At 37.6% G+C, this 16513-nt stretch overlaps 1 protein-coding gene across 5 annotated transcripts in view; it reads right to left on the bottom strand.

The window, feature by feature from the left end:
- KLHL7 (kelch like family member 7) overlaps positions 1-16513 on the bottom strand; it is a 57860-nt gene that overhangs the window by 21678 nt on the left and 19669 nt on the right. For all 5 annotated transcript variants that reach the window (XM_082398379.1, XM_082398380.1, XM_082398381.1 and 2 more), the window contains 6 exons: positions 16128-16230; positions 15136-15229; positions 14738-14862; positions 12151-12326; positions 9659-9833; positions 2233-2375 (listed from right to left, as the gene is read on the bottom strand). In XM_082398379.1, the coding sequence (XP_082254505.1) occupies positions 2233-2375; positions 9659-9833; positions 12151-12326; positions 14738-14862; positions 15136-15229; positions 16128-16230 (816 nt within the window). The remainder of the gene's footprint in view (positions 1-2232; positions 2376-9658; positions 9834-12150; positions 12327-14737; positions 14863-15135; positions 15230-16127; positions 16231-16513) is intronic.

Genomic DNA, 16513 nt, shown 5'->3' on the forward strand with positions numbered 1-16513 from the left:
TTAATGTCCATTATACCTCTCAGTAGAGAAAGCCTCAGGTCAGTTTTTATCCATTCTCGGATGGTGACTAATGGTTTTCCCAGATGGATACAGACTTAAAATAAGCAAGCACGAAAGACTGCTGACAAGGAGATCTGAGGAAGGATAATGTAGAACGCACTCCAGAAAGGAAACAAATTTGGGTCCCACATGAATTCTTACCAGAGTGCCCACAACTGCAGCAAAGCCTCTTAATAATCATGTGGACGGGACTGCATCTATATCTTTCCTCCCCAATCCGATGCTTGCTCAATGGGCTTATGAGTGACTCCAGTGGCAGTGATAGATATGCATGCAGTAACTGCATAAGTCAGTGGCTACAGAAGCTGATGGACTTTCCCTCCCTGAGGCCAATGTGGCTGTCCACTACTGGCTAGCACCCACTTTGCTGGCGATATTGACCGATTCTAAGAACTTGATTTGTTATCACACCTTGAGGGAACCAGTTAGTTACCTAACACCAAGCTAACTACACTGGAACCCTTCCATTGTTGAAGGGACAAAGCTCTGTCCTCACTGGAACTGATACTTACTCTAGATTTGGATTGGCCTTTGCTGTCTTTCGTACTCTTGACAACACCATCATATGTGTTTTTATAAATGCCTTGTATATCACCACTGCAGTATTACACAGAAAGCCTCCAAGGACCCACATCTCAGAGAAAGAAGTATCAGAAGTATCCTGATGTAAAAAGGATGCTCTGGACTCACCAGGTTATCTATCATCAACAAAAAATGGGCCTGTGAGATGTTGAAAGAGACCATTAAGCGCTAAGATTCAACATCGGTTATGGGTACCACCTTGCAAGGTCGGGGTGCTATCTTTTAGGATTATGGTATCTGCTCTGCTTGGGCAATACATGTAGTAACAGCAAAATATGGTATTATCTCCCCCACAGCCAAAAAACACAGTTCTAAGAAACAAGGGGTAGAAATATGAGTGCATTTTCTCATAACCTATTTTTAAAAATTGTGTTCCTAGACCTTTGACTCAGGCTCTGCTGTCCAACTGGCATAACACATAATGGAAAACACATTAAAATTGGTAATAATTTCTAGATGGTTGGGGCTTCCCTGGTGACGCAGTGGTTAAGAATCCGCCTACTAATGCAAGGGACACGGGTTTGAGCCCTGGTCTGGGAAGATCCCACATGGCGTGGAGCAACTAAGCCCATGCGCCACAACTACTGAGCCTGAGCTCTAGAGCCCACGAGCTACAACTACTGAACCCACGCATCACAACTACTGAGCCTGCGTGCCTAGAGCCCGTGCTCCGCAACAAGAGAACGCACCGCAATGAGAAGCCCGCGCACCGCAACGAAGAGTAGCCCCCGCTCGCTGCAACTAGAGAAAGCCCGTGTGCAGCAACGAAGACCCAACACAGGCAAAAATAAATAAGTTTATATTTTTTTAGATGATTGGATTAAAGGTAATTTTCTTTTTTTCTTCACGATGGTCTAGATTTTCCACATTTTCTAGAATGACTGTGTATTATTTTATATTCAAACATAATTACTAAGGGGAAAAAAAAAACAACCCACATAGCTCTAGAAGCAGATTTTCAATGAAAATCGCACATAAGGAAAGCAAGGAGCTGTAATGAATGCAAGGACCTCCTAACAAAAGAAGCTAGAACTGTTTCCCGTTTTCTTTGATAATGGTTACCATGTAGCACTCCAGAGCAATCATGGAAACATTTGAAATCTGACTAACCCTCAGTTTCCTTATTTGTGAAATGAAGGTGATAACTATGTATCTTGTAAGGTCTATGAAAGAACACCATAAACTATAACATCTCCTATATGAGTTATTACTACTGGTGGTAGGTGCGTGTCTATGTGCTCAGTGCTTTTAAAAACAAAAACAAGGGCTTCCCCGGTGGCGCAGTGGTTGAGAATCTGCCTGCTAATGCAGGGGACATGGGTTCGAGCCCTGGTCTGGGAAGATCCCACATGCCACTGAGCAGCTGGGCCCATGAGCCACAATTACTGAGCCTGCGCGTCTGGAGCCTGTGCTCCGCAACAAGAAAGAGGCCGCGATAGTGAGAGGCCCGCGCACCGCGATGAAGAGTGGTCCCCGCTTGCCACAACTAGAGAAAGCCCTCGCACAGAAGCGAAGACCCAACACAGCCATAAATAAATAAATAAATTAACAAAACAAAACAAAACAAAAACAAGAATAAAAATTAGTTACCTTTGGGTTAAAATATCTACAAGACTGTGGTTGGGAGCCTCCAAATAGCGCTATGCGGTAGTCATGTTTCTTTCTTCTGGGCCTTGTGCCTTCTACCAGTTCTTCTCGATCCTCTGGAGACAGGAGATGATACCTCATTCCACCTGTAGAAAAATACATGGCAACTCTTCAAGAACTTCAGGCACTTTAATACTTTGAAAAGGAAATACCCGAACAAAATAGTGTTTTTATTTCTGGAAGTGTTTTTTTTTTTTTTTTTTAAGCATCCCTCTATAGCATTTAAGGAAAGAGTGAGGGAGAAGAGGCAGGAGAAATGTATAATCATCTGAGTCCTAATCAATTTATTATTCTCAGCCATCACCATTAATGCTAAGATTGTCCCACCCACTTACTAAAATACCAGGGAATTATCTGGCTTTTCAAGCAACAGCTGCCATAATACTAATTATTGAAATGCAGATCTCCCAACCCAGCTGTTCTCAATCTTCACTGTACATTAGAATCACCTAGAAAATCTCAGAAACTATCTATACCTGGGCCCTACCACAGGCTAGTTAAATCAAAATCTCTGGTGGTAGGGCTGAGGCACTGGTATCGCCACTTAAATGTGGTTAAAAGATCAGCAGCTTCAGCACCTGGGAGCTTGTTAGAAATACTGAATCCCAGACCTACTGAATCAGAATCCACATATTTAACAAAATCCTAAGGTAGATCAGACGCACATAAAACTTTGAGAAGTACTTACTGCTTAGACGATTCTAAAATGCAGTGAGGATTCAGAACTATTGTGATCTAACATGACCCTTTTCCTTCAAGCAATTCCTTAATTTTGTCAAGTCAGGGGACACTCAACAGTTAAAAACTTTTAAGACGTCATTTCAAATCAGTGTGGGAAAGGTAGATTGTTCAATAAATGATGTTAGACAATGATATGGAGAAAATATTTGTACTGCTACCTCATATTTTACTCTAAAGCAAATTCCAAATCAATAGAATATTTTAAAATGTAAAAAACCTCACAAACGAACTATAGGAAAAATCGGATAGTTAAAAAAAAAAATAGGCCCAGAACGAGGAAGCCTAAGAAAAGACAAATAACACAGAAACTATGAAAAAAGTATTCAGAACTACATAAAATTTTAAGTTAAACTACTTCATGGCAAAAAAGAAAAAACAAAATCAAAAGACAATGACAAACTAGGAAAGTATTTATAAATCATATAAAAGACCTAAGGATATTCTTAATAATATTAAGACAATCAACTAACAGAAAATTAGATTAATAATCTGAACAAAGTTCACAGAAAAAGAACTAATTACAAATAACTCTCAAACATATGAAGAGATGCTCAACTGCTCTAGTTAGAGAAATACAAATTAAAATCATACTTTCTCACTCATCAGATTGTACAAGATCAAACTATCTGGAACACAGGGTATGACAAAGGAAGCAGCATGCTCTTACACTGCTGGTGGGGATGTGGATGGGTACAAATTATCTGGAAGGCAGCACAGGATGATCTGTGAAAATTACAAATGCACACACCCTTTAGCCAGTAATTCCCCCTTTAGGATTTTATCAACCTAAAGTTCACTGTCAGGCAAGTGGTTAAAAATTACGGTATATCCACATAATGGAATACTGTATGTGGCTGTTGAGAAACATGAAGAAGGGTAACATGTACACATGGGACGATTTCCAAGAAATAATGTGGAATGAAAAAAAGCAAGATGGGAAATTTCCTGGTGGTCCAGTGGTTAGGACTCAGGGCTTCCACTGCCAAGGGCCCAGGTTCCATCCCTGGTCGGGGAACTAAGATCCTACAAGCCATGTGGCGCAGCCAAAAGAAAAAAAAGAAAGAAAAAAAGCAAGACGTAAAAGAGTACACAGAGTGTGATACCATTTGTTTAAAAAATTTATATCTTTATTCATATATATTTTTATACATAATTTATACAAGTATATGTCAGTAAATTACTGTATATGCACAAACTCAAGACTACCTTTGGAAGGATGTGCAAGATAATAATGGTTACCTCCAGTGAGACTTACTTTTCACCATATACCCTTTTATACCTTTTTGAATTGTAGATGATGTGCAGTATTACTGATCCAAAAATAAAATAAAGTAAGCAATTCTCAATACATGCAGAAAACACTTCTGTTCATGAGGCTGTGTTGGGCCTTTATAAGAGAGATAGAGAAGACACGTTTGGAAAACAGGTTGTGAATGAATGAAAATCAGTATCAATATTGCTAGCATCTCCTTCCATTTCAGGGTAGGAGTGGAAGCACTGTGCATTAGAACAGCTGGAACACTCAGCAGCCTGCTCTAGGTCAGGGGTCAGCAAACTTCCTCTGTAAAGGGCCAGAGAGCAAATATTTTAGGCTCTGCAGGCCACATACGGTTTCTATCATATATTCTTCATTTGTTTGTTTTTTACAATTATAGAAACCACTTCTCCTCATTCCCTCCTCTCCCACTCTAGGTCTAAGACTGTAGTTCTTAAGGTATATAGTTCCCTGACTAGCAGCATCACTTGGAAACGTGTCAGAAATCCGAATTATTGAACACTACACCTGAACGGATCTTGTGGGGTTTGGGAGCCGCTGCTCTAGTGAGGGCTCCACACAGGGCAGAGGTGTATTGTGGAATCTATGAACACAATACTCCCAACAAGAGAAGACAGGCAGCAGGGAAGGAGAGAAACAGGAGGGAACTGTTCCAGGCAACAGGCCACTGGGTAAAAGTGGCTGAATGTGGCTAACCATGTCGACCCTGGAGGAAGCACAAACTCCTTCACTGATGGGCTGTTTCTCTCCCAGGACAGGGCTGGGGACAAACTCTCTGGCACCTTTCCCTGAGAAACGCCTTGCTCCTTAGGCTTATTCCTTTGGGAGTTATTCCTTTGAGAGTCAGGTACTGTCATTTGCAAATTTTGAATAAGAACTTAGTCTGACCCTTTGTTATGGTTTTTTTTTAATATAAATTTATGTATTTATTTTTGGCTGTGTTGGGTCTTTGTTGCTGCGTGCGGGCTTTCTCTAGTTGTGGCGAGCGGGGGGCTACTCTTCGTTGTGGTGTGCGGGCTTCTCATTGCTGCGGAGCACAGGCTCTAGGTGCGCAGGCTTCAGGAGTTGTGGCATGTGGGCTTAGTAGTTGTGGCACACGGGCTCAGTAGTTGTGGCACACGGGCTCTAGAGCGCAGGCTCAGTAGTTGTGGTGCACAGGCTTAATTGCTCCGCAGCATGTGGGATCTTCCCAGACCAGGGCTCAAACCCATGTCCCCTGCATTGGCAGGCAAATTCTTAACCACTGCACCACCAGGGAAGCCCCTTTGTTATGGTTTTGACTGTGTTCTTCATTTTGTTTTTATGACTTGTTTTCTTTTAGTTGTAAATTCTTTCAGTTTAGTTTTATTCTATATTCCTATCATATTTTTTCTTCTTCTCTCAAAAGGCAGCCCCTAAATCAGATGATAGGAAGGTAACTGATGATCTGAAGAAGGGAGGCCTTCTTTCCTCCATTGAGCTCTACCCAGGCTCCAAAGCCTGGAAGAGTCTCAGCTGCTTGTGCCTAGTCAAGGAATTTTAGAACTCACAGTTCTTTATTAGAACAAGACGAAACAAAAAAGGAAAAGAAAAAGAAAAAAATGTAACAAAAAACAAAGATTCCTGCTCAAGAGCCTAATCCCCACACTTGTTTGGATTTCTTTAATAATCCTGGTATCCTGTTTCTAAATCAATTCAGAATCCACATAAGAACTAAATACTTCACTGAAAATGGCTAATTTATCTTCAACAGCTTATACCATGTATGAAGAAAGAGGTGCAGCTCTCTACCCAATGAAACCAGAAATATAACACAGAGTTTGCAAATAGAGGCATAACAAAAAATCTGATATTAACTTGTGAAATCCAAAAGACGAAAGTCCTAATCTAAAGGCATCTTCTAGGCCTGATTTTCTTTGACGTCCCTGTACTTCAAGAAACTAGTGGCAACCTATGCTGTGCTTCTTAAAACTCCTTACATCTTGGTTATCAGGATACCAGCCTGGGAAGGCTAAGCTGGGACGAAGTGAGAGAGTGGCATGGACTTATATATACTACCAACTGTAAAATAGATAGCTAGTGGGAAGCAGCTGCATAGCACAGGGAGATCAGCTTGGTGCTCTGTGACCACCTAGAGGGGTGGGATAGGGAGGGTGGGAGGGAGACGCCAGAGGGAGGGGATATGGGGATATATGTATATGTATAGCTGATTCACTTTGTTATAAAGCAGAAACTAACACACCATTGTAAAGCAATTATAATCCAATAAAGATGTAAAAAAAAAAAAAAAAGATACCAGCCTGTGGTTCAAGTAGCTTGGTGAACTCTCTTTTCCCGGTTCTTTGTCTACCAGCCCTTAAATGTAGATATTCACAAGGATATATCCTTGATTCATACCCTCTTTTTTTTTCCCTTGACACCATAACTGTAACCAAAAGGTATTATACCATGCACTGTCTTGTACTTTTGCCACTCATGAAAAATTTTTATATTATTAGATATTCATCTAAAATATTTTTAGTAAATATAGAGCATTCCATTATATGGATATATTGTAATACTTTTCCAAACTAGGGGACACTATTGGGTCAACTTACCTAAAACCACAACATTATTATTAGGTAGTAGTTATGTGATGAGTCTGACAGAAATTTTACTTTACTTCCAAATTAACAGGCAAGTGATACTATTTAATAATCAGGACACTCAAACTTATTGCCACTCTTGAGAAGGGTATCTTAGGCAGGAATGAAAGTTCTCATTTCTCTTTTATTTCCTTCCTTAATTTTGTGTCTGAAACCAGCGATACCTTAAATGAAATGTGCAGATGAATGCCAAAAACAACTTAAGGTTTCAAAGTAGGTTTCTAAATACCTTCTAGGAGAGGCTTTCTTGCTCATTACATATTAATTGAAACCTATACTGCTATCCCATGTGTGGATACTGTCCATGTGGTTTTTGGTTTAAGATGAATGGGAACTCAAGAAGAGCCTGGTAGAGTTAGCAGGAGCATACTTATCTCAGCATATCACAGTCATACACTACACATTTCATGCCTGTTTAAAGAACAAGCTGAACTTCCACTTACAGCAGTATGACAGTGGAGACTTTCAGAAATAACTTTCTGCTACAAAATTACTATAATGCTGGAAAGAATAAAACATTCTTTTAAGTGTATAGCTAAGATCAGAGGGCCAAAAATGGAGAGTGAACTAAACACCAGAATAGTGAGTGTTAAGAGACCCTGGAGCTACTCTGAGAGCTTTCGATAATACTGGAAACCTAGAAATTGATATTATTGGCTGTATGAGGGAAATAAGATTAGGTCTTGGATTTGCACAAGTGTTGGAACTGAGAGCTCTATCTAAAGCTGGATCACCTGTATTGGTTATACTTTTAATGAAGATAAGCTAAGAAAACTGTCTAATGGCAAAAAGGAAAAATAGTAATCTGCCTATTTCAATTTCACCTCCAGGCAGAGGTAAAGTCTCCCTCTTTTGAGAATTTATAATGACAGCTCATACAGGTTTGAGTTTGAATTTACCTGTCTACAAGTCTAGAAACCCATAAGCCGAGAAAAAGTCAAAGTAGTCCTGGATTGTTGTGGCCCAGGGCACTTGGCAAAAGCAAACACTATTCTCCTCTTAAGGAAAACAGGGAAAACCTGGAGGAATACAAACCACACCTCCCAATATTTCTGGAGATTAAGATCGATCAAATATAAGCTCACGGGACTTTCCTGGTGGTCTAGTGGCTAAGACTTTGCACTCCCAATGCAGGGGGCCCGGGTTCGATCCCTGGTCAGGGAACTAGATCCCACATACCGCAACTAAAGATCCTGCACGCCGCAAGGAAGACCCGAGGCAGCCAAATAAACAAATACTAAAATATATATATATATATATATATATATATATATATATATATATAAAAGCTCCCAATCCAAAATTACAAAACACAAAGAATTAAGCCACCAGGAATAAGTCAATGAAAAAACAGCAGCATTTGGTCTTCAAAGACTTCAGATATTGGTATTATCAAACACAGAATATAAAATAACTATTTAATGGGACTTCTCTGGTGGTCCAATGGTCAAGACTCTGAAATTCCACTGCAGGGGGCACAGGTTCGACCCCTTGTCAGGGAACTACAATCCTGCAGGCCACACGGTGCAGCCAAAAAAAAAGAAAAAAAAGTGCTGAAGGAAAAATTAAGCCTATCTCCAAGAAGATAGAACAAAGAGGCAAAGATGGATAATGAGAGACTTTAGATTAGAGACTCAATGCCTAAAGAAACACCATATCAATAATAAAGAACTGAGAAATCTGTGGCTGAAAAGATAGAGAATACCCAATATGATAACTTAAAAAAAAGAAAAAAAAAAAAAGAAAAGATGCACACCAAGGTACATTATTGTGAACTTTCAAAACACCAGGGATTAAAAAAAAAAAAGATTTAAAATGCTTACAAGGAAGAATAAATAAATAAATAAACTGGCATCAGATTTCTCAAAAGCAACAATGAAAGCTAGCAAATAATGGAGAATGCCTATGATTTTCAACATAATTCTATACCCAGGTTAACTATCTTTCAACATTTTATAATAAAATAAAGGTATGAGATTTGTCAAATCTCCAAATATTTATTGATCATATATTCTTTCTCAGGAACCTTTTAAGGATATGTTCAATCAAACAGAATTAAGAAAGGTAAAGACCTGGGGTTGAGGAAGATAGTGAACCTATCTTAGGAAAGGAGTGACAGAACATCCCAGTGTGGCAGAGAAGGGAAGTCCCAGGACAAGAACTGTGCCTTAAGCCTAAAGGGCAAACACTCCATACTGGAATAGGCAGAAGGAAGGCTCTATAAATGTGTTTCCAAAAAATAAAAGCAACAGATTGTTTAATTGTACAGACAATTTTATTAAGAGGCATTTTACAGAGGGTTTGGAACTTAGCCTGCAAGTCAAGAAAAATTAAGTAAATGAAAAAAAAAATGTGGCAAAAAATGTGCTCCAGGCACAACAAACAAACCTTTTTCTTTAAGAAAGAAAATGTGATCACAATACACTACTTGGCTAAATTATTTTAAAAAGGAAACACAAAAACCAAAGTGAATGAAAGTTATTGTACACAAAAGGAGACAAAGCATAAGTAATTTTTAAACTTCTATCACACATGTTCCTATAAAATAAGGGCTGAGGCTAAGTTCCCTCCAGATAGACAGTTGAGAACCCCAATAGATTAATTATCCAGAAGCGCAAAGTCTTGAGCGTTTCTCCCTGCCTACCGAGTCTGATCCATTCTGAACGGTTTTAAGCCCATGAGAAACTGGCTACACGATAAGTTATAAATGGATATTAAGGCAACTTACTTATCACCATCTTAAGGCATTCAGGATTGTCTTGAATAAGTGGTTCAGCTTGTACTGTTTTACTTAAGAAATTCTTTGATATAAGAGGAAACCTGACTTTAGCAAGGATGTCAACCATAAATGGCTGGCGGTTAGGTTCATCATATTTCAACCACCTGACTGCAGCATCATAAACCTAAGGGGAGAAAAACAGCATAGTACAGTTCTTAGAAGGCAGCAGCACTTCCAATTACCTATGTTTGCTCTCACGTTGAAGGCGGAGAGTCTCATGAAGACACAACTTCTTATCCCCAATATTTTATCCAGATATTTGCTTTCATCCCCAAACACCATCTGTACTTCAGAACAGTTTACACAATGCTCTAGTGATTCTTCTAGGTAATATGTTCTTTAAAACTAATTACTACTACGTAATGTAATGACAGGTAGGATGTTGAATCTATAATTGTTTTTAAACAAAACATAGCTTCCTTTTTGGAAGGAGATATGATGTACATTTCCACTGAAAAATATCTATTGGTCAATGATAGTTTCAATATATGTTCACATGGTACCAGGAAAACAGGTTAATTTCCTCAGAGGCCTTCTACCCCAAGAGATATGAAGGTCATCTACGATTTTATTCCTGAATAATGAGTTGACAGACTTATTTACTTTATGGAAACTTTATAATAATTCTATATATAAAAAATAAATTATAGGATATTTACATAAGAATTGCTTTCCAAAATAATATGGTAGTATTCATTTAACTGTACCAAACAAGCCCAAGTTTATTAACATAATTGGATTTATAAATCACTAGTTTAAATACACTGAATACCAACCCATTATTTCATATACATATACATCTACCACACACATTTGAGTTAGTTACATTAGTTATTTTGGGTTGGTGTTAATAAGCCCTAAGTCTGAGACAGTTAATTTTTTATGGGAATTGGTCTGTTTTTTTAAATAAACTATTTATTGGAATACTTTCTGATTTACAGAAAAGTTGCAAAGATAGTGCAGAGTTCCCATACACCCTGCACTCAGTTGTTAAAATAGTACATTAGTATGAAACTCTTATCATAACTAATGAACCAATACTGACACATTATTGTTAACTAAGGTCCATACTTAAAAAAAAAAAATCCTTTAGTTTTTGTCTAATGTTCTTTTTCTGTTCCACAATCCCATAAAAGATACCACATTACATTTAGTGGTTATGTCACCTTAGGCTCTTCTAGACTATGACTGTTTCTCAGACCCTCCTTGTTTTTGAGGACTTTTTGACAGCTTTGAGTTCTGATCAGGTATTTTATAGACTGTCCCTCAATCTGGGTCTGTCTGATGTTTTTCTCATGATTAGGCTGGGGTTACAGTTTTTTTGGGAGGAAGACACAGAGGTAACATGCCATCCTCATTACACAAGGGTACATGATATCACTGATGATATTAACCTGTAGGTAGTGTTCATCAAGTTTGTCAGGTTTCTTCAGTCTAAAATTACTTATTCTTCCCTTTCTATACTATATATAAGTCAGTCAATTTTGATCATATAACTGAGTTTTTTCTTTATGCCTACTCAGGTTCTCCAGGTCCAACCCGTCAACTTGCAAACTAATACTCTGGGCCATGAAGACTGGGAGAAAGAATATGGCTCAGTGCAAACCTTTTATCTCTAGAACAAAAGTAACTCAAAGCATGCGATCTTACTGTACCTCTATTAGTTTCCTATTGCTGCTGTAACACATTATCACAAACTTATTGACTTAAAATACAGAGAAGGATGGGGAACTGAAAACAGGGCTTAAGTGAATGTCTGTATATCAAAGTGTTACCCCATCCAGTTCCCAACACCTGTACCTAGCTTACACCTCTGACTGTTTATCTGACAGTTCTGGAGGTCAGAGTCCAAAATGGGTCACACACTGGGCAAAAATCAAGGTGTCAGCAGGGCTGCCTGAAGGCCTAGAGGAGAAACCATTTCCTTGCTTTTTTCTAACATCTAGCAGCCATCTGCATTCCTTGGCTTGCGGCCCTTCCTCTATCTTCAAAGCCAGCAATGGCCAACCAAGTCTATCTCATATCACATCACACTGACACTGACTCTTCTGTCCCTCTTCCATATTTAAGCACCCTTAAATATTACATTGGACCTACCCAATAATCTCCTCCTCTCATGATCCTTAACCACATCTGCTGAGTCTCAACTGCTATGTAAGGTAACACATTCACAGATTCCAGGGATTAGGATGTGGACAACTTTGGGGGAGGCATTGTTTTACTGACCCAATAGCATCTCTACAAGTGGCCTGTCTCTCAAAGAGCCAGCCCCTACAAGCACCCAAAACTTATTTTTCCTATGAAACAGAATTTGGAATTAGTGTAAAGAACACATTCTCTCCTAATATGATTCTTTTCTTTGTCATGTATCCAAAAATGAAGCATAAGAAATCCATAGGGACATTTTTACTAAGAAAAATGTGAGAAGCCAATTTAGTCACCTGATCCTCTGCCCTCACAGTCAGAGTGTCCTGGTTGAGGAGATGTGTAACTCGCTTGACATCAAGTTGTAGAAATTCATCAGTTTTATAAACTTCAGTAAAATGCTGATGAATAAAGTCATCTGCAGTTGCTTTCAATTCAGGACAGTCTAGACACTCTGCTAGCACACTTATACCTGAACACAGAAAGAAAATAAATGAATAAAAAATGAATACCTTAAAAAACAAACAAATATACATTAAAGATTAAGTATGACTCTAGGAAAATGAGACAGTAAATTTCATAAATCTGGATCCTTTTCTTTTCCATTGATTTGTCTGTTGTTATGCCAATATACTCTCTTCTGTGTGGCTGAATTTGGTACTTTGTACGACAGGCCCCCTTCAGTGTTTTTTCAAACTTTTCTTGGCTATTGGTATAACATTTTCTCTTGCAAATAAATTTAAAATATGCTTATAACATTCTACTTTTTAAAAATCCTGATATGACTTCAATTAGGATTGCTGAATTTTTGGATTACGTTAGGGACAGTTGCCTGTTCTGCAACATGGAGGAGTTCCACTTAGGAACATGACATAGATCTCCACTTACATTTTTCAATGATCTTCAATGTAATTAACAGTTTTCTTCATAGAAACCCCATATATTTTCCATTCAGCTATTTTATTTTCTCTTTAGGAGGGAAGATTCCCCCTAACTGATTATTAATGTTCTGTATCAGGAGTCTGCAAAATACTGTCCATGAGCCAAATCCACCCCACATCCAGCTGTAGGGTCAGCAGCTAAGAACATTTTTCATATTTTTGAAGGGTTGTGAAAAAAGAGGGAGTGGGGGAGAAAAGGGGGGGAGGGGAAGGAGAGGAGAAGCAGGAGAGGGAGAAGTAGGAAGAGGAGCAACAAGGACCACACGTGACACGTGGCCCACAAAGCCTAAAATATTTGCTATTTGGCCCTTATAGGAAAAATTTGCCAACCTCTGCTAAATAAAACCACTGATTACTGTATATGATTTGTGGCAGGCCTCCGTTCAAAGTCATCAGTTAAATTCTTTTTAGTTTATTAGCTTTGATTTTCCATGTTTCAACTTCATGTTGTCTTCAGATAGTTTTGACACTTTCATATTTATAACCATAAAGGTTCTCATAACTGATGCCTGCTAGTGACTTGTCAGACTAGTTGCCATTTTCTAAATGCACCGACCAATGCCATGGCATGCTACGTGCTCACAGTTTGCTACATCTGAACATTTATGTTCCCACCAGGGAAATGATATTTTCACCAAGAACCAGTATTTGCTTTTTAACTAAGTTTTGGCAGTTGAATTTGTTGTAATTATGCAACCCAATTAAGTATCATGCAGATCAATAAAATATGAATGTGAAAAGAAAGCAGTTGCTTCTATGAAAACTAATTCTAAGGTTTATGACAGACTTGAAAACAGCTCAAATTAAGCATAACCAGGACAACTGATAAAATCTGGGAAAACACTGCAAAATTCTAGAGGGATTCTGTAATCAGACTGTCTTGCTCAGTTATCAATTCATTTTAAGGAAACTAAAAATAAAAAATCATAGATAATATATTATTGATGGGATTTAGGAAAGACAGACAATGGATCAGTATTCAAATCATAGACTTGGTCTTACAGTCAGAGATTGGCAGATTGGTATATTATTATGTTACACTAAAATAACACCTTTATGACAGATGTAATCTTGTTTAACCACTCACTGCGTTAATGAAATTTTAAATTAGCCAACAAACTACTGTTCTGATTATGCCTGATAAGGAAACTTTTATTGTTACCTTATTTATTTTTTTGATTGACTACATGGATGGAAATCTTCAGCACAAAGCTGAACAGTAGCATGTTTCCATGCAAAGAATATTAGCTTTAGGTTTCAGACACATATAGGTTAACTTAGGTATTTTATTTCTAGTTTAAGAGTTTTTTTTAAACATTAGGAATGGGCACTGAAAACACAAAAGTTCCTTCAGCATCTGTTGCTATGATTTTAAGTATTTTTTTCCTATAGCATGTTAGTATAGTATATTATGTTTGGTTTTTTAATACTGAATCATTCTGTCATTTCTGAAGTAAATCATTACTCCTTTTCCTAAACACACAAAAACTCATTACTGAGGCTATTTTTTATTTTGGAAAATGTTGATACGGTATTTTATGGCTTGTTTCTGCCCAGGTTAATATGTATCTCCTTAACCTCCTCTTAAAATATATTACTAGGTGACCACCTATAGCGGTGGGATAGGGAGGGTGGGAGGGAGATGCAAGAGGGAGGGGATATGGGGATATATGTATATATATAGCTGATTCACTTTGTTTTATAGCAGAAACTAACACACCATTGTAAAGCAATTATATGCCAATAAAGATGTTAAAAATAAATAAATAAATAAATAAAATAAAATATATTACTAGAAAATTTTGTAGTGGACAATGTCTTTAAGATTAAATGAGGGTAAAAAAAAGATTAAATGAGGACACTTATAACCATGCTTTTTTTATTAAAATACACATTAATGGTGTTTTTTGGTTTTTTTAAAAATAGGAATCTCATTTCTTACCAAGACAATTTGAAGCATCAACTTGTTCTTTCAAAAAATCAACACACATTTTCTTCACAGGTTCAATCTGGTACTGGTTTGCTGCATCTAACAAAGACTGAACATTGTTGCTATTCACAGAAATTCTGTAAGTAAGTTAAAGTGAAAGTTAATTTTCTACAATTTATTATTTAAATAATGCTACCATAGAATGTATCCTTCTAGCCCCCGAAATTAAACAAAAAATTAAACTTTTCAGCCCTTGAATTAGTATGGCATAGGATCCTCAAGCCCCGCCCCTACCACCCGTGTAGTTTTTCATTCTGAAGATTCTGGAGCACACCAATTTGTTACAACAACGCTTTGTCATGGCAGATCCCGACCTTACTCCTCCACAACAGAAACGATCCTTAACTTACCTAGCGGTATAAGCGAATTCCACAAGTTGTTCAATAATGTCAGGTTCAGCATCTTTGAGTTCCACTTCAAAGGACTTTGATTCAAGCATGTTAGCTAATACAAAGAGAAGAAACATAAATGGCATGGGTACTACCCTGAGTTTAACTGAAGAACCCGATCATTCTAGGCTGTGTTAAATGTTGGAGAAAAATAACAGGACAGAGACCTCTCTGAAAGAAAATACCTCAGAAAGCCCAACACATTCCTATAATAAATGCAAATTAATTCTCCATACTTGACATGTGCCTTAAAATAATTTAAGAAATTAGTGAATTAGTGTACTTCGAAAAAAAAAGCCCAAGTGAACAGAGAGACATAAAACTACATTTAGTATTTCCCCAACTCCTAAATTAATTTGGTAGCATTCTCTTAAATTGTTACAGGCAAAATGCCTCTGATGTAACTGGAACAAACCTACAAGAACAATGACAATTATATATATAGTCAGCTTTCACTAGCAAAGCTCTCATTCTTCCCCAAAACCCTGGTAGGTAGCCAGAGCACTAAAGAGAACACTTGAGGCAGATATATTATATAACCTGATCAAGCTCACAAGCAGTACTAAGTAGAACCAGGACTTGGACCCAATTCTCAACTCCAAACTAGGGTTCTTTCTAGTATAATATGTTATATTTCATTTTTATTTAGTTTAACTTGCTAGATAAAATGCCATAAGACTTATCTGCTCCTTTGCCTTTCTACCGGAGGTTAAGAAAAAAACCCGGTATTCAAGCAGAAGCTATATCTCCATTAATAAAGACTTCAGGCCTTTAGGGCCAATGAAAGGACAGTTTTCCTTTGATCAGTCATCACCATGACCACTCTTCAATCTCTTCACTGTTCTGTGGCCTTAACTTAACTGCTTCTAAAACTGGGAAAAATGGTATATTTTCAATTAGACCCCACCTAATTCTCATAGAAAAAATATTATGTTTTATCTTAAGATACTTACTTGTGAACATTAAGTTAAAAAAATGACTCGCTGCAGCAAGGACAACACGATGAGCAGGTATCTTTCTTTCTTGGACCATAAGGATCACATCACACAATGTTTTCTAATCAAAAGAGAAATAAATAAAATTAAAAGGGGTTCAATGGGCATGGCTTAGCGAAGATATAAAACAGGCGCTTGCCAAATGCTTTATCTCTATTTTGTATTTAAATCCAGTCTTTTTCCAGCACAGATTTTGTTTTTAATGTAAAACCTATTTAGGAAGGACTTACAGAGTTGCTGTCATGAGTTTGCTGTATCAAAATTTGGCACTTAGCTTCCCAACAGTCAGAAAAAAAAAAAGAAAAGATCTTTATAATCAGAAAAAAAGTAGTCTACTAATCTTT

This window comes from Balaenoptera borealis (assembly GCF_965194805.1).
Source record: "Balaenoptera borealis genome assembly, chromosome: 7".
NCBI lineage: Eukaryota > Metazoa > Chordata > Mammalia > Artiodactyla > Balaenopteridae > Balaenoptera > Balaenoptera borealis.